This window comes from Elgaria multicarinata, chromosome 16 (genome assembly GCF_023053635.1).
Source record: "Elgaria multicarinata webbii isolate HBS135686 ecotype San Diego chromosome 16, rElgMul1.1.pri, whole genome shotgun sequence".
Taxonomy (NCBI): Eukaryota; Metazoa; Chordata; class Lepidosauria; order Squamata; family Anguidae; genus Elgaria; species Elgaria multicarinata.
The window spans coordinates 5,371,153-5,390,179 of NC_086186.1; the positions used below are offsets into that span (position 1 = coordinate 5,371,153).

Sequence of the window (19,027 nt, forward strand, 5' to 3'; positions counted from 1 at the left end):
CTCGCTGGGTGACTTTGGGCCAGTCAAAGCGTCTCAGCCCAACCTACCTCACAGGGTTGTTGTTGTGAGGATAAAATGGAGAGAACAAAAAGTCAGTATACAAGCCATCCTGGTGACCCATTCAGTCTGTCTGGCCCTGCTGGGCTCCTCTGCGGCCCCAGTTCCTGCCAGGGGAGCCGGGCCTCCTCAACCCTAACCCTACCCTGAGGATTAACCCTCACCCTTTTCGTAGCCTTGAGTTCCTTGGAGGAAGAAAAGGTGGGATATAAATATAACAAATAAACAAATAAACTGTGGACTCTTGCCTATTTGGATCTTGTACCATGAGTCAGAGCAGGGGCCAGAGAACCTGGGTTGGGAACCTTGTCTTTCTTTGCCTGAACTACTTCCTTGCCTGGACTTCTCATGAATCTTGGATCCTGGTTTACGTTAAACTGCCTGGGCTCATCATGTGCTGTTGTTTGCCTTGAATCATGTATGTTCATCTTTGATTGCCCAAAATGCTTTCACGCCTGGACCGCTTGTAAATCTTAGACTAGTGGCTGTCTGAAATCTACACTGTTAAAATTCCAGCTTAGCATCTAACAATGGCCCATGTTTGATTTATGAACATCAGAAGTGCCCTGATGCTGGATCAGACCCAGGGTCCATCTAGTCCAGCACTCTGTTCGCACTGTGGCTAACCAGCCATCGGCCAGGGATGAACAAGCAGGACATGTGCAACAGCACCCTCCCACCCATGTTCCCCAGCAACTGGTGCACACAGGCTTACTGCCTCGAATACTGGAGATAGCACACAGCCATCAGGGCTAGTAGCCATTGATAGCCTTCACCTTCTCTTGAGACTCTCTGCCGGTAGCTTTACCTAACCTACCTGGTTTGTGGTGGAATCATAAACATGTAAAAGCTAAGTACTGTGATCTCTAAAGTGCTGATTCATGTAACTGACCTGCTGCAATAAAGAGCTTCACTGAGATCTTTGTCCATGTTGGGTTGCTACAGGTGTACCGGAACACCAGGCTTTGACAATGGCTGCATGTCAGGGAGGTACAACATGGCCCTCTCCATGCTGGAAGGAGCTGCACCTACTGGATTTGGCCAATGCAGGTGGGTGAGAATTGTGTTCAGTTCATTCTTTTAAGTAGCAGAACTTACCCAAATTTGCTAATTCCTTGAATAAATAGGATGGAAAGCATTTGAGACTTAAAAAGAAAAACCAAATGTGAGAGAAACGAAACTGACGGCCCTTCCGTCCGTATAGGGTGGTAGCGGCACTTTCCCCATCCCCATTGATCTAAACCCGAATCACTCAAGTCCGAGTCCAACACCCTAACCACTGCACCACACTGTCTCTCATAGGATGGCATTTTCAAGAAGCGATCATAGAAAAAGTGTTGGACCAAGACGTTTTGCTGCCAGAGTCAATGCAGGAGATGGCTCCCCCATCAACACCCCTCAAGTCAAGGGATGTCATATCCAAAGCTGGGCAAATGATTTTGGCCCATGAGGCAAAAAGAAATCCTGCAAGCATCTCTCCTCTTCCAGACAATGCAAAGATAATAATATCAAATTAAGTAACTAAACTTTTGCTGTTCTTTCACAACACCCAAAGTCTCCTACCTGAGGCGGACACCTCTCTCCCCCTAACAGCAGGGCTGGCCCTCCATAGAAAGGTCTTTGCCATCCCACAAGGCCTGTTCTACACGTCCAGATAAAGTATAGGAAGGTGGTAGTATTGAGTGTGCCTCAGGAGACTATAGATATGCATCACATTTTAAAATATTCGACTACATTCAAAACGAAAAGTCCCTGCAAATTAAATAAAAAATAAAAATGAATGTAGCAGGGAGCAGGTTAGGGTAGAAGCTCTCTCCCTGATTTGCTAGATTTCTGCTTGTGGGAACAGGCTGTTGTTGTTGTTGAATGGGGGAGCATTCAAAAATAGCAACCCCCAGTTGCAATTAAAAGGGGTACCTTCCACTTTACCATCTGAGCCCTCTACCACCTAATTCTGCTGCGGTGGAAGAACCATCCCTAGTCCATAAACCAGAGGTGGGAAACTTAGAATCATAGAATCATAGAATAGCAGAGTTGGAAGGGGCCTACAAGGCCATCGAGTCCAACCCCCTGCTCAATGCAGGAATCCACCTTTAAAGCATCCCTGACAGATGGTCGTCCAGCTGCCTCTTGAACACTTTTCCATGTACTCAGGCTATTTTCAATGTTCTGCCCTTCTTCAGCCAGGCGGTATGATGTGCACGCACCCATAGTTGTGCCTAGTAGAGGCTGGTGGTGAATCCGCTATGCGTTTCCATCAGAACTCTAAAGGACCTATCCAAGGCTGAGAAAAGGGGGGAGACTGGAGCGACAGATACAAATAGCACCAAGGCACCAATGGCTCCCCTAAAGTAGCATTGCTCCCATTATTATTATTATTATTATTATTATTATTATTATTATTATTATTATTATTTATATAGCACCAACAATGTACTTGGTGCTGTACAGAATATACAAATAAAACAGCAACACCCTGCCTAGAGGATTACAGTCTAAAATCACATTAAAACATATGAAGGAGGGAAGGGGTTACACAAAACAGAAATAAAGGATTAATCATAGCAATGAGAACAGTAAATCAGGCTAAAATACCAAAAGCTAGGGAAAACAGATGAGTTTTCAAACGCGTTTTAAAATCTAAGATGGAACTCGTCGTTCATAGATGCTCTGGGAGAGCATTCCACGCAAACGGGGCAGCCAGAGAGAACGGGCGAAGCCAGACAAGAGAGATAGAAACTCTTGGGCGGGGAGCAATGGAACATTTGAAGAACGGAGAATACGAGGGGGGTGGTTGAGTGAAATGAGAGAGGAAAGATAAGAAGGCGCAAGACCATGGCACGCTTTAAATGTCATTTAAATGTTAAATGGTTCTAGGGGGGATAAAGGGCCATTTTGAGGGGCTTCCCCCCAAGTGAACATTTGCAGGTTCCCCACCCCTAGCTGTTACCTTTATCTCTCAACTTTCCAACAGTACTTCTTCCACCTGGGCTGGAAAAGTAATTCAAGAAACCGGTGGTCCCACACCGTTGCGGGACATTCTCATGTAAGATCTCATGCGCTTCTCAGCAAAGGAGAGGAACCAAGCGCTTACCTGTTCTTGTGGCCACATCTGTCTTTCCTCTGGGGTTCTCGATTTGGTTTTGAAGCCTCGGGGTCCGTCCCCAACTTGCTTTGACGCAGGTGGGATGTTCAGCGACTTTGGCCGCCCAGGGTGCCTGCTGGTGCCGTGGCCCGAGTCCCCCGTATGACAAGTCTCCACATAATCATTGGGCACGTTTTCAGTCCCAGCATGCTCTGGGCTCATTTCTGAGGCGCTGTTGAGGCTGCTCATACTCATGCTCATTTTAATCTCCGCTACGATCTGGTCAATGTCTTCTTCCTGCTCTTCCAACTCCACCTCTTCTTTCCCAGAATGGAAAGGAGACATGCCGTGCGAGTTCCCATTTGCTTCCGGGGAGTAGTAGCCTTCGTAGCTTTCTTCACTTTGATGGCAATACTGGACGTTCTCCTCTTGGTCTGATATTTCCAGACACGCCACCTCCCCTTCTAGAATCTGGACACAACTGTCATGGTAGCCTTCAGCTTCTATAGCCGGATGTTCATCTGGGCGCTGCAGCTTCGTTTCAGCCCATTCTCCTTCCTCTACAGCTTCTTGACACTCATCCGTCTCAACCGGATGCTCTTCACGGGGGACATACTCTTCCCCATTGCAGTCCATCCCTTCCAGGTAACTGTCGTCCTCTGGGCAGTAGCGAATGTAGTAGGTGATCCCTTCCTCTTCCTCCGGCAGGCCTTCATCATAGTCTTCCTCTTCGGAAGTGTTGTTGACATAATCGGAGCTGGAGTCTCCATCTCCGCTGTTATCGTTGCGCTCGTGGTCCGCCAGGGTAGGGCTGCCTTGCCTGACAGGCATCGCCTCTGCCTCCTTCTCTGTGAAGTCTTCCATTGGCAAGTTGCTTTCCTCGCTTTCAGCTGCCCTGCCAGGAGGGGAAGCAGGACAAGGCCTTGCCCGGTGATCCAGGATGCTGGCCGTGGTGCTTTGACATTTCCTGTTCGCCATGGCTGACATCTTATATGACAATCATTTCTGAGCAATGGCTGCAGGGAAGACGGAAACAAAACAGAGAAATCAAGAGGATCGTTTATCAAAAGGTCAGCATCAGGAAGAACAACCATGCTAATGGGATGCGCAGAAGTTGACATTTTTTAAATTTGTTGGGCGTTGGTGGGACACATAGCAAGGCCTCATAAAACCTCCCATCAAAAAGACGTGCTAGAATAACAGATTGCCTGGACGGCACATCAGTGTTGTGTGGAAAGGTCATGAAAGAACGCTGGTTCTTTCACGATCCATTCCTGTGCTCTTTGTTGTTCTGTATTGTATTGTATTCTTTCAAATGTTTGTATTGTGTTTTATATTTGTAACCATTTATGTGGCAGTTTGGTCTTTTAACTGCTTGTAATCTTCCACCAAGAGAACACTGGTTATTGGGCAGATTAGAAATGTAATAAATAAATAGATAAATCCAAACTTGTCAGAAAAGGGGGAAAGATGCTTTAAATGGTTTAATCCAGGGAGATATAGATATACACACACACACACAGAGAGAGAGAGAGAGAGGGGGGGGGGACTCTGGAGGTTTATTTCTTTATTTGATTTATACCCTGCCTTTCCCACCAAAGACATAGAGATGTGCAAGGTGGCTAACAATAATAAGAATGAACATTAAAATAAAAACTTAGTTAAAAAGCCATAAAACAACTGCAGTAAATACACAATTTAAAAGAAATGAAAAACACCATCCAACCCAACAGACCAACTTACATGCCAAAGGCCTGCTTGGATCAAAATGTATTGGCCTGCCGACAGAAGGACAGCAGAGAGGGAACAAAACCAGCCTCCCTTGGGAGGGAGTTCCAGCATCTGGGAGCAGCTACCAAGAAGGCCCTGTCTCGTGTTCCTGCCATATGTGCCTCTGCCAGTGGTAGGACAAAGAGAAGGGAGATCTTAAAATCTGGGCAGCTTCATATGGGAGAATGTGGATTCCTTAGCAATGTATCACATGGCAACAAAGCTCCCATGAAAGCCACTTGGTCCAACACAATGCACAGCTGCCAGGGTGTTTGGGGCACATTCTAAGGTGCTCTGCCAGTTCAGTCCCGATTCAAAAAGAACAGGCCCCCATTTCACAATACCCCTGCCTAAATGCGTCTGAGATGTTGCTTCAGATGTGGCTGAGTTTACTTGCAGAAACCACGCACTATGTTTCATAAAACTAGATCCACTCCGCTTGCTCCAAAGAGATGCACATGCACTAATTCTGACATACATCAACTGCTTGCGGCCAGGAGCGGCTTCCTAACCTATTCGAGGCAGCTGCCATTTACACATTTAATCTATTTTTCCAGCCTACACCTTTTGACATCCCCTTATTATGAACGATACTCTACTTCATGCCGGTATAATGGATTAAATTGGCTGTGCTGGCAGACCTCTAGTGTCTCCCATTGCCAAAGGGTAACTGTTATTTGAGCCCAAGGCGATTCAGAGACTACAGTTCCTTCGTCAGGGGCAATCTTATAAAATGCAAATGCTGAAAACAAACTAAGCGCCTTCAAGCCCCATCAAGTCCTGAGCGTTGGGCTCAAATACAGAAGTTTCCCTTTTGGCATCTTTCAGAATACATTTTCTTTTTCATTTTGTTCAGAGTGGGTACCTCCGTTCTGGGTTTTATTTGACCTCCAGTGTGCCCCCCACATGCACATACAGGGTTGTAATCAGTGTTAGTCCTACTAAGAATAAACCCATTGAAATGAATGGAATTTAAGTTAGTTATAAGTAACTTATGTCTCTTTTTGGGAACCGCCCAGAGAGCTTCGGCTATTGGGCGGTATAAAAATGTAATAAATAAATAAATAAATAAATAAATGTATTTCAATGGGTCTACTCTAAGTTGGACTAACATGGGCTACAATGCACACACTTGTTTTTTGGTGTTTCGGGTTCCTTTGCTCTGTAACCTTACTGCAGGACTTTAAAGGGCTGTAAAAAAATTTTTTCCATGAAGTTGGTTGCCAAAATCCTGGACAATGGCTCCTAGGAATTTGAGATAGCCACTAATGGGGAAATGCAGGCTTTGTTCCATTCCCTGCTGTCTGCCAGTTTTATATATTTATTAGAACATTTGTGTCCCACCCTATATCAAAGGGATCTCAGAGCGGCATACAGATAAAATCTATTCAAACAATAGGAAACAATACATAATTTGCACAGCTAATGCCATGCAGTCTATCATCACAAGCTAACAGTCTAGTGGAAAATGAATATCCTACATGGAAAAGAGGGAAAGAATAAGGATTGGCAGGAAGTGGACAGAAAGGGAGGATGAGACAAAGAGGACGACACAGGAGTTGCCTTGCACAGAGCTGGACCACTGATCCCTGTTAGTGACATATCATCTTCACCTGCGTTTCGCAACCTGGTGCCTTCCAGATATTTGGACTACAACGCCCAGAATTCCAGACCATTAACCATGCATGCAAGGTCTGATGGGAGTTGAAATCCAGAAGATCCAGAGAGCACGAGGTTAGGGAAAACTCCAGAAATGCAAGCATCTCCAGTATCCGAGGCAGTAAGTCTGTGTGCACCAGTTGCTGGGGAACATGGGTGGGAGGGTGCTGTGTGTTGCACCATGTCCTGCTTTGTTGGTCGCTGGTTGACAGTTGGTTGGCTGCTGTGTGAACAGAGTGCTGGACTGGATGGACCCTCGGTCTGATCCAGCCTCAGGGCACTTCCTAATTTCCCTGCTCTGCCTGAAGATTGAGCCTGGGGGTCGTTTGCATGCAAAGCAGGGGCCCTACCATGGAGCTATGGGACTGAGCTCCCAAAGGAAGGGGTTCTGCAACAGCAGCAGCAGCAGCAGCAGCCATGAAAAATGGAGGGGAAGAACAAGCCAGTGTGAAAAATGACTGTCAGGGAGAAAGGGGTCGCTGTAATACTATTTTTCTCTGCCTGAAATGAGGACAGGATGAAACTAGTCGGAGGGGGAATAATTCAAGGATGGAAATGAGATAGCAAAGAGAAGCGCTGGAGAATCCAAAGTGGTTCATTTTGGCCAGAACAGCAAGGTCAAATTCAATGTCATTTAGAACGTGGCAGGGGAAACGTTGCATGTTCGTTTCTGCAGAGATGAGCAGCTCAACACAATGGCCGTGTACGCCGAAATAAGCCCTGTTGTGTCCAGTGGGGCTTGCTCACAGGTAAATGTGTACATGGGTGCCACTAAATCCCTGGTGGTGTATTGCAAAGAAAGAAACGAAGGCAGTCAAGAGACAGCAAGACAACTGGGACCAGAGGGAATAATCATTATTGGAAGCTTGGGAAAAACAGCACATTAAACAGAAGTTTCAAAATGTCACTGCTCTGGAAACATCATTGCAGTCACGATGAGATTGGTACAGAGTGTTCATATTAAATCAAGACATTAAAAGTGCCATTAAAGGCAATATTGATTTATCAGTATAAATGTGATTAAAGAGGAAGAATCAGCCACACTCCCTAATGCAGAATACTAATTAGACTGCTAGTTACTGTCACCGATAACATGCTATCCAACTCCACTGAGCCCTTTCATCTTCTTCAAGTTGACAATGCTTGCAAATTAATTCCTCCTTCGTTTAGCACAGGGTGCAGCTTAAAGTCAACAACTGGAAGAGGACTTCCAACAACTGGAAGAGGTGATCACATAATTAAAGACATCTTTAGCTGACTGATCAATTAAGTTTACATAGAGATAAGAACCATAGGCCAACTGGCAACCTCTAGATGTTTTGTATGACAACTCCCATCAGTCCTGCAAGTATGGGCAATAGTTAAGGATAATGGGAGTTGTAGTCCAAACACCTGGCAAGCTCCAGAATGCCTGCCTCTCTACTAAAGCACATGTTCTTGATTTTTAGATGCTGTACGCATGCATCATAGACAAGGGGGTCAGCCATTATTTTTGTTTCGTTGCCCCCTGGGAAGAACTTACAACTTCACAGAGCATCACTCCCACGGGTCTCTTTGCAAGGAAGAACCCTGCTGTGCTGCTGCTTCTTATTGGAGCTCCACCCCAACTCCACCCCAATAAATAAATGGTAACACCATTTATTTATTTTTACAATAAATATGAAGTTTAACTAAACTAGAACTCTCTGCTGCCTCGCATCTATCAGGTAAGCCTTGATAGGTGCAAGGTGGCAGATAAATTTTGTCAGCCCCCCCCTCAAAGATCACTAAAGTCTTTGGAGGGGGGCATTTTTGCCACACTCCTGAAGAGTTTGGCAAAGCATTAGCTATGCTAGAGGGTACGTGGCATGACGTTCAATCCTGCCCTGCCTCAGGATGTCAAACAGGAAGGGGGCCCTTGGATAAGAGCAGAAAGGATTTTTTTTTTTTGCCAGAAGAACAGGCCAAGTGGGGCAAAAACCTTCCTGGGTCTATAAAATTAGGAACAACAGCCCAAGCATGGGAAGAATTTACCCTAATGTAAAAGCTACCAAGTACGAATGAGCAGAGAGAAATCTAGTTAATTTCATGGCCTGGAAAAAAAAAGATTACATAGCAATTAAAAACAGTGATTGCAACTCATATTGATCTGAAACACCTAGAGTTGGCTTCCAAACTACAAAAGGAAATCAATGCATAATTTGCAGCGCAATTTCTTTCAGTCTAAGTTAAGATACAGAAATGAGAAGCTCTCTCAGGTTTCATTAGCTCGGCACAATGGGGCTCATCATTAGCATTAGAAACTCATAAATGATTTGTAGATTTTCCTTCCCAAGTCTTCACCATTTAAAGAGTGATGAACTAAGAAAGCTTTCAGAATAAATGTTGTCTCCACGCAGACGTTCTTAGGCCTAGGCTAAAAAACACCCCACACACATCAGATGGGGAAAACATGCTCAAAGACTGTGTCACTTCAGCCCGCGGGTGGGAATTTTATGTCTGCTATATTTTCCAAGTATAATTACAAATAGGTGCACATGGAAAACTGGAATGCAAGGAAAAGGCTAGGACCCTTTCCCCTGACCGTTTTCTGTGTGGTAACTCTGATATGTAAATTTTAGCTGATTTCCTATTATTCCCTTCGTCCATTTTTCCTTCTCCGATCCTCCACTTCCCTACTTTGAATCACCATCTTTTGGTTTTAGATAGATAGAGTAGACCCTTTACTCCCAGGTAGAGAGGAAAACCCCATTTACTTAATAGAGTAAGTCCGCTTACTGTCATGTAAAGTGGGAGCCTCAACCACTAAAGAGGCTTGGTCTACCCATAGAAAACTAAGGGAACTCGTATTGAGACCAGATTGCCCATTAAGTGAATGGAACGAAGGGCCCGGTCTACCCATTATTATTATTATTATTATTATTGTTGTTGTTGTTGTTGTTGTTGTTGTTGTTGTTGTTATTATTATTATTATTATTATTATTATTATTTGTATCCTGCCTTTTGCCCAATGCTGGGCCTCATTAGGAATGTGGAGGTAAAGGGCAGGTTCACTTAGAAGTAGTAATGAAACCTGGTCTAGCGCCATGTCCTGGGGATGGCTTTGTTCTGGTAGCCATTAATGTCATCTTCAGAGTCTTCTTCTCCCTTCTTCTCTTTTCCCACGGTTGCGGGAATCGGGGAGGGAATGGTGAATTGGGATTGGCTAAGGGCACTGTGGCACCCTGGTTGTGGAATGAGCTCCCCAGAGAGGTCCGCCTGGCGCCTACACTGTACTGCTTTCGTCGCCAGCTGAAGACCTTTTTATTCTCTCAGTATTTTAACACTTAATTTAAACTTAAATTTAAATTTTACTGTTCTAACTCTGTATTTTAATCTTATATCAATTTTGCTGCGTGGTTTTATCCTGGTTGTGCTTTTTATACTGTATTTTGTATTTGTGCTTTTAACCTGTTGGTTGTTTTATTGTGGTTTTAATTTCTGTGAACCGCCCAGAGGGCTTCGGCTATTGGGCGGTATAAAAATGTAATAAATAAATAAATAAATAAATAAGCAGGAGCGGGAAAATCTCTCCAGACAATGGGGGACTTCAGTGGAGGGATCATGCAGTAATAGATAATATGCAAAGCTAACCGATTTCCTTTCCTCCCTATCTGAGCATGTCAAGAATTCTGGAAGTGACATCAACTGTGATGAATTGGGCTGCTAGCCAATTACAATTGTTTAAAGTTCGTCCTCTGTATAAAACTCAAGGTTAACATCCGTTCGGGGTCTCTCTCCATTTTGGTGTGGAAGGGAGAACCCTTTGTGCAAAGGTTTCCTATTTTACCTGCAGTGTTGGAATAAAATCCTTTTCTTTGAAACCAAATCTTCTGCATCCGGATTGCTTTTATTGGATTTAAATCACAAATTGGTTCGTATTATTCCTATTTTTATAACAACTCCTTGGCAGGGCTGGTGCTACCATAGAGGCCACTCAGGCGGCCGCCTAGAGCGCCAAGGTAAGGGGGGCACCGAACGCCGCACCCGGAAGCCGCTCTCCCACAGCGGCTCTGAGAGGGCGGCTTCTGGGCACGCCGTTCCAAAGCTGCCTGCCTGCCCAAGAGTCCTGGCTTCGCTTCAGCTGGGTGCCCACCCAGCCGAAGCGAAGCTACACCCCCCTCACTCCAGCGTCCTGGCTTCGCTTTGGTTGGGTGGGCGCCCAGCAGAAGTGAAGCCAAAACGCTGGGGGGTGGGGGGTGGGTGGGCGGCTTTGGAACTGCGTACCCAGAAGTCGCTCTCCCAGAGGGGCTTCCTGCTGGGTGCGCTGTTCCGAAGCCGCCCCTCCACCCCAGCGTCCTGGCTTTGCTTCGGCTGGGCAGGCAAGATGGCACCCTGTGCCTAGGTACGCTGGTGTGGGGGTGGGTGAAAGCAGCTCAACTGCCTAGGGCGCAAAATAGTCTGGCACCGGCCGTGCTCCTTGGGTGACCATACATCTGGTTTGGCCTGGACACATCCAGTCAGGGGCCTACAGAAAGCCCACAACAGGGCATGAATGTAATAGCCCGCTTGTGCACTCACTTGCGTTGGCTATCACTACATCTGGTGGTGGTGAATTCCGTAGCTTAACTATAGGCTGTGCCTGTGTGAAATGCTTCCTCTCATCTATCCGGAACTCTACACCACCATTCACCTTCAGTGAATGACTCTGAGTTCTAGTATTATATGAGATCGAATTTTTCCATGCCATGTATAGATTTGTAAGCCTCTAGCACCTAAATAACCCAAACAATTCTAAACTTGTAAGCGAGTTGCCCCAGATCCCTTTTCATTTTTCGTTGTCCTTTTCTGCACCTTTTCCTTTGTATGCATAGCGAGTGAGTCAAATGCACATACCATTAACTGCTTATGAGATTCCTACCCTGCTCTTCAAATACATGATCAGGGCAGTTTACAGAAAACCACCATACAATAATTAACGAATTTATTTATTTTTACATTTATATCCTGCCTTTCCTCCAAGGAGCACATATTTACCACGTCACCGATGTAGCAAAGGGTTTTTCAATAGATCAAGAGTAGCACTTTGAATTGGGCCCAGAAACAGAAAAAAGGACAGCGCAACTGGAAAAGTACTGGAATAATATGCTCATAATATCCGGTCCCAGTTAACATTTTTAATGTTTCATGTTTTAATCTTTGTAAATCACCCAGAGAGCTTTGGCTATGGAGTGGTACAGAAATATAACTAACAACAACAATATTCTATCATCCATATTCCGAACTGTCATTGCCAAAGCTTCCGTGACAAGCATATCTGACTTAATATTGAACTATATCTGATGAAATAAAACCCTATAAAGGAGGGTTATTGTAGTGTTTCCAGCATCAGAAAAGCAGTCAAAACTAACACAGAGCTGCAAAGACCCTCTCTTGGTAAAAGACACATGTTTTTTGTTTTAACTTCTGAACAATGTTTAGCATATTTGCTTGCTTGTACATTGTAAGCCGTTATTAAAATGAGGCAATCGCTTCTCAAATTACACCCTGAATGTAACATAATTGATTCAGTCAGCTAAACGCATAGATAGGGAGGCGCATGCATGCGCCCACATACAAAATGACAGCTACATTAAAACTGCAGATTTTAAAAAGAGTTGTTACACTTTAACCATCATGCCTGTAATACTCTAGAGATAAGCAGCGAAAGGGCACCCACAGCAGTTTCATTGGTTATTAGGTTCATTTGCATATTTCACCATGTAGAATGGAAAGTCAATTTGCATTAAGCATGCATGAACAGGAGGCATGCTGGGACACAGCTGGTGGATGTAATCTCTCTTCTGTGGCGATGCCACCTGTGATGCTTGCGTTGGCTCTGCTTCGAACACTTGGGAGACGGTCATCGGACAGAGCTCACAGAAGATATTTAAATGCCTCTCCTACAGTAGAGGCCTTCAAGAGGCAGCTGCACAACCATCTGTCAGGGATGCTTTAGGGTGGATTCCTGCATTGAGCAGGGGGTTGGACTTGATGGCCTTGCAGGCCCCTTCCAACTCTGCTATTCTATGATTCTATGATCTTTACCAGTTGAACACCATAGTATTGAAAAGGCAACAGGGCAGGCAAGAGGGCTGTCCAGCAAAGGTAGATCCATCCCTAGACTAGGAGGGAGGGGGTGTCTATAGATGCCTTACATATGCCTGCCCAAGACTTGAGTTCTGTTGGAGGAGCCCTTCTCTGCATCCCACCAGTGCAACGCGTACGCTGTGATGGAACAAGGGAGAGGGCTTTCTCTGTGGTGGCACCCCGACTGTGGAATGCTCTCCCCTTGGAAGCCTGACCAGCACCAACGCTGATGTCGTGTTCCTCAGAAAACTCCTGCTTTCAATGGGAGGCAAATGATGAGGCTTGCTAAGTAATCCACAAAGCTTTTATTAAGCAACAAATGTCTCTTCTACCTGAAGAGAGCCTAACCTCTTGGAAACGTCCCCCTAGGCAAAACTATGCAAACTAAGCAAGACAATTGTCCGCTCATGAAGAATAGGAAGCCACTTCCCAAATACCCGTAACTTCAGAGTGCCTGGTGCGGAGGCAGGTTCTGGTGTAATTTCTCTCGCCTTCTTTCCACCCCATGCGTTTGAGCTTCTGGGGGACCCTAGCATCAGCTAGCTTGTCGGGACTCTCACCTCTGGAAGAAAGCTCACTTCCCACTGAATGTGTAGGATTTGGCCATGAGGAGATAAGCTCTGGAGAGGGCAGACTCCCAGCTGGAGAATCGCCCGTGAGAGCTTCCTCCCCCACTGGTACAAGCTAGCTAGTGTCTAGTTCTGAATCTGATTCTGATTGATTACCTGAAACACCTTCTCCCAAAACAGGGGCAGAAGGGTTAGACATGACCGCTGATTTTATTCCAGCGCCAAGTGAAAACATGGCTTTTCAACAAAGCCTTTAATGGTTAAATTCACTAAGACGGCACATTGTTTTAACTGTTTTTACTGCTTTTAAATTATATACTAGTTTTAACTTGGTTCGTGGTTTAATTTGTTTTTAGCTGTGTATATTTATTGTTTTATGCTGTATGCTTTTATCTGTACGTCGCCCTGAGATCTTAATGATATAGGGCAGGACACAAATGTTTTAAATAAATAAAATAAATAGAGTAAGGATGGGCAAACTCACGGCAGCCCACCTCACGTGCAGCTCATGGAACCCCTCCATCTGTCCAACCCTGATCCACGTACCGTATGAGCTGCAACATGGTGTCCAGGTACCCAGCAAGCTCCATCCCACAAGCCACAATTTTGGTAAATTGCTCTTTGCATAAAATGGCAGCTGTAAATAGCCCCGTTTATGCAAATTACAAGCATAAATAGTTTAATTAGTCTATTTACGCCTGTAATTTTTGTGTAAATGGGGCTATTTATGGCCGCCATTTTATGCAAAGAGCAATTTGCATAAATAGCTGAGCCGCCATTCTTACACAAAATGGCAGCTTGTGGACAAGCAGGGATCCCCGCCTTTGCCCCCCCCCCAATTCTGCTGTTTCCTTGATGGCTGGGGTATTGCCCTGGGACAGAGGTGACCAAACATTTTGGGTCAGTGGGCATATTTTGAATTTTGAGACAGTGTCAGGGGCATTCTCACAAAAGTGGCTGCCATGGTGGCTACAGCTGACCACAAAATACTCATTTCCCAGAAGCCAAACCGGCGAGGCTAAATGAAAAGTAACTTATCCAGGAAGCTAAGTACACTTTTTTGAACCCAAATAAAGATGGTGATGGAGATGCTTTGAAACAAGTCAGCCTCCAAGTTAATGATGAAGAAGAAGAAGAAGAAGAAGAAGAAGAAGAAGAAGAAGAAGAAGAGGAGGAGGAGAAGGAGGAGGAGGAGAAGAAGAAGAAGAAGAAGAAGAAGAAGAAGAAGAAGAAGAAGAAGAAGAAGAAGAAGAAGAAGAAGAAACAAGAATCATTTTAAGAAATAACTTAAAAATCAGTGGTCCAGCTCCTGCTTTGCATGCAGAAGGCCCCAGAGTTAACCCTCTAATAATTAGCCTTATTAGCCTAAACTGAATGGCGAAAGTGAGAAACTGTTGACGTGGCCAAATGCTAAGGTGCCCTTGGCCACTCTTGCCCTGGAGCCCAAATCATGAGCTTAAGGAGTGCCAAATTCCCCATGGTTCAGGAACACAATAGCCTTGGCAATGGCTCCCACCCAAGAACCTTCACAGGCAGGGGAGCAATCTGTGCTTTGAGATCGTTTGCCATCATAAAAGCTTCTGAAAATGATAAAAAGAGATAGAGCTCCCTGCGGCCTACTTAACAGGAAATTAATTTTGAGGTGGTTTGCGCTTGTTTGATCTCAGAAGAAACCCCGGGATATATATTTTTTAAGTTTTTTTTTTTTTTGCTGACTCGATGAAGAAGGTGACCTTGTTACCGGGATAAAATATTGCTCGGGGAAATTGGAACAGATCAACATGAAAAGCATACAAATTAGTAAGAGGTAGATGGATTCCTAGACTCCTTGGTGTTATCGTCAAAATCTGCAGGGAGGGTGTTCGCGTCTGAAGCTTTTGACACTGTTGTGCAAGTAGTCTGAAGGCAGCCGGAGAACATGGTGTAAGATGTCGCAAACTATTACAGCAGGGCTGTAGTTTTCTCCAGAGATGGCAGTGGCGTATTTATCAGCTCCCTTTTACGTTGTCATTTCATTTCTTTGTGAATCCAAAGGTATTTGTTTTGGCAAGGGGGGAGGGGGGATCCTTTCTTGACTCTAGTGCAGATTACCTGTGTTTTAATTAACTTGTGGATAGACAGGGTCAAACCATCTTGTCTGAGGCACTGGTGGTCTCCAGGTGTGTTGGGCAACAACTTCCATCATTCCAGCCAGCATGGCCATTGGCTAGGAATGCTGGGAATTACAGCCCCAGATATCTGGAGGGCACCAGGTTGGGGGAGGCTGCAGTACAATGGAAGAGATCATGTTAGTGATGGCCACCAATTTGGATGGCCTTAAAGGGAGATTAGACAAATTCATGGAGGAGAAGGCTATCAATGGCTGCTAGCCTTGATGGCTGTATGAGAAGCCCTTAATTTCATGAAGCATAAGGCTATCAATGGCTGCTAGCCCTGATGGCTATATGCTACCTCGAATATTGGAGGCAGGATACCTATGTACACCAGTTGCTGGGGAACATGGACGGGAGGGTACTGTTTCACTTATGGCCTGCTTGTGGGTTCTCAGTCAACAGATGGTTGGCCACTGTATGAACAGAATGCTGGACTAGATGGACCTTTGGTATGATCCAGCAGCGCTCTTCTTAGGTTCTTATATTATTTACATTAGTTGACTTTGTGGGGGCCCAGTGGAGTCAGGAAATTTCTGGAGGGGGCATCAATCCATTAAATAAATGGAAGGTGCAACTCTTGAATCAAACTGCCGGTGGTCCATCTTTTGGGAGGCAGGGCACCACCAACTGACTTTGAAAAGTTGACATGTGTTGGTTTCTTTAGGGATGAGTGGAGACCTAGGAAGCTTCCTAAGATCCAAGTCAGGCCATTGGACTGAATTTGGAACCTTCATGTACTCTACCACTCAGATATGACTCTTCACTTCCTCTTGGGTTCTTCTCTGAAATGTAGATCACCTCAACTCTAACCAAGCTAGAAGCCGGAAGGGATTCTGCGATCCACTCGGGTCATGCACAAAGGCTTAGAAATGACTTCTAAAGCACAGGGAGAGGGGGGAAGTTCTTAAGGAAAAATATCCACACTACATTGCTTTTATTTATTTATTTATTTATTTATTATATTTATTTGTATCCCACTTTTGCCCAATGCTAGGCCTCAAGGAGGCCACGTGTTTCTTTTAAAGAAAGTGGAGGCGATGATTGCTGAAGAGGGGAGCACATATTGAGGGTGATGCCTTCCAAAAGAGAGACTGGCAGCCTTTCCTGCCTTGTTATACCACGGTAGGATTGGACATTAGAGCCAGCTGTTTTGGGGGAAAGGTGGCTGGCGTCCAACCCCAGGTAAAAAATTGTGGACTCCTGAAGTGACATATGCTAGAACACAACTTTTTTGTTAGGTTTTTAGTAGGGATGTGCTCCGCTTCTAATCGGACCGGAGAAGCAGGAGCGGAGCGGGGGGCTTCGCCTGCCCTTAAGGCGGAGGCGAAGAGGATTGGGGGGCCGGCGGAGCGTGGCGGAGAGGATCGAGGTGAAGGCGGATCCTTCGCCTCGATCCGGAGCTCCGCCGGAAAGGTAAGTGGGGTTTATCGGGCCCTGCCGCTGTCGCCCATGCGGCGACGGCGGTAGGGCCTGGTAACCCCCCTCCCCTCCCTCCTCTCCCTTACCTGCCTCCGTCCGCGGTCCGCCAGCGTCTTCAATTGAGCCCACGGTTCCACCAGGAAGTCTGGGCCGCTTGGCCCAGACTTCCTGGTGGAACCGTGGGCTCAATTGGAACCGCGGGCTCAATTGAAGACGCTGACGGACCGCGGACGGAGGCAGGTAAGGTCCCCCTCTCCCTTGGTCCCTTACCGGGCTCTGCCGCCGTTGCCGCATGGGCGGCGATGGTGGCAGGGCCCGGTAACCCCCCCTATGGGGGGGGAACGGAGCTCCGATCCGGATCTGGAGCTCCGAGCGGAGCGGAGTGGGCACAGGCGGAGTGGGGGCGGGGTGGAGTGGCCCGATCCAAAAATGGCGGATCTGAAAGTGAAGCGGAGTGGGGGGTCCGTGCACACCCCTAGATTTTAGGTTCACAAACCGCAGTCTTCGGCCAACACAATCTGTGTCCCTGCCAAGATGACGAATTGGCACAATTACATGGGCTTTAAACCAAAAAGAAACACAAAAGCACTTCTTTAGTTTCCTGAATTATAAAAAATCAGACACACACCTGTGAAGCCATTTTTGCCATTTTTGTTCGAAGTTGAGACAAAGTGTGCTTTTCTCCAAGATCTCTGGAGTGGCAATCATGAAAAAAACTGTTGTTCTAGCAGAGTATAGGGGCACAGAACCACAGACAGAACTCTAGAGAGTCTGTCTGGAGCAACTGAAGTTTCTGGACTGTCTTCAAGCGTAGCCCCATGTATAGAACATTACAGCAGTCCAACTTGGGGGCATGAATGACTGAAGCCAGCTCTTATTTCACCAGCAATGCTTCTCCTATTAAACTTCCATTCTTTGACATATAGCCCATCTTTGGTTTGCTTCATATTTATTTATTTATTTAACTTATTTATTTCATTTTTATACCGCCCAGTAGCTGAAGCTGTCTGGGCGGTTCACAAAAATTGAAACCATAATAAAACAACAGTCTAAAACACAAATACAAAATACAGTATCAAAAGCACAACCAGGATAAAAACCACACAGCAAAAATTGATATAAGATTAAAATACAGAGTTAGAACAGTAAAATTTAAATTTAAGTTAAAATTAAGTGTTAAAATACTGAGAGAATAAAAAGGTCTTCAGCTGGCGATGAAAGGAGTACAGTGTAGGCGCCAGGTGGACCTCTCTGGGGAGCTCATTCCACAGCTGGGGTGCCACAGCGGAGAAGGCCCTGCTCCTAGTAGCCACCTGCCTACTTCCTTTGGCAGGGGTTCACAGAGAAGGGCCCCCATAGATGATGTTAAGGTCCGGGCAGGTATGTATGGGAGGAGGCGTTCCTTCAAATAACCTGGCCCCAAGCCATTTAGGGCTTTGAATGTCAGTACCAGCACTTTGAATCGGGCCCGGACCTGGACTGGCAGCCAATGAAGTTGTAAAAGGACTGGCGTAATGTGATCTCGCCGGCCAGTCCCTGTTAGTAAACGGGCTGCCCTGTTTTGTACCAGCTGAAGTTTCTGGACGGTTTTCAAAGGCAGCCCCACGTATAACGCATTGCAGTAATCCAAACGAGGGGTTATCAGAGCATGGATAACTGTAGCTAGTCTATCTCCGTCCAGATCTACTACTTGAGTGAGACTGAGCCAAGCAAAAACCGACGCTGTCACTCCCTACTGTAATGATACTTGACTCTCTTCTCCCAGCAACCCCCGAGGTCTAAAGTTTTAGGACACATTTGCCATTCGTTCAGCAAACAAACTGGCTTTATTAATTTTTACATGTAAATTTAATGTATTTCCGCCTACTTAGACTGAATTACTTACCTAGCAATCCTATGCATGTCTACCTAGAATTAAGCCCATTGAAGGCGCAGCTCCTGCATGTGAATAAAATAAGGCATTTCCCTGCTTATCTCCCTCCATTTAGCTACAGTTTCCTTTTTCTTACTGCTTAGGCAAACGGCAGTTTTCATAGTTGTGGGGTTCCAATTAGCAGACCAACCCATCCATCACTGCTACAGTAGTGATTCATGTCTGGTAGAGAAAATTGTTTTGTCACCTCTGGAGCCACCAGATTTATTTTTGTTTTTAAAATTATTTGCACAGCTTATTACACACGACACCTTGGTTTGCATGGAAAACAGCAGCTGTTTTATCTAGGCTATAT

General features: G+C 45.5%; 1 protein-coding gene across 2 annotated transcripts in view; it reads right to left on the reverse strand.

The window, feature by feature from the left end:
* The window catches only part of APBA2 (amyloid beta precursor protein binding family A member 2), a 49,929-nt gene extending 45,734 nt beyond the window's left edge, over positions 1 to 4,195 (reverse strand). The window contains exon 1 of one of the 2 annotated variants that reach the window (XM_063142342.1): positions 3,152 to 4,195. In XM_063142342.1, coding sequence (XP_062998412.1) covers positions 3,152 to 4,129 — 978 coding nt within the window. In that variant the 5' untranslated portion in view covers positions 4,130 to 4,195. The remainder of the gene's footprint in view (positions 1 to 3,151) is intronic. The other variant, XM_063142343.1, reaches the window with a different exon arrangement.
* Positions 4,196 to 19,027: the final 14,832 nt, after the last annotated feature.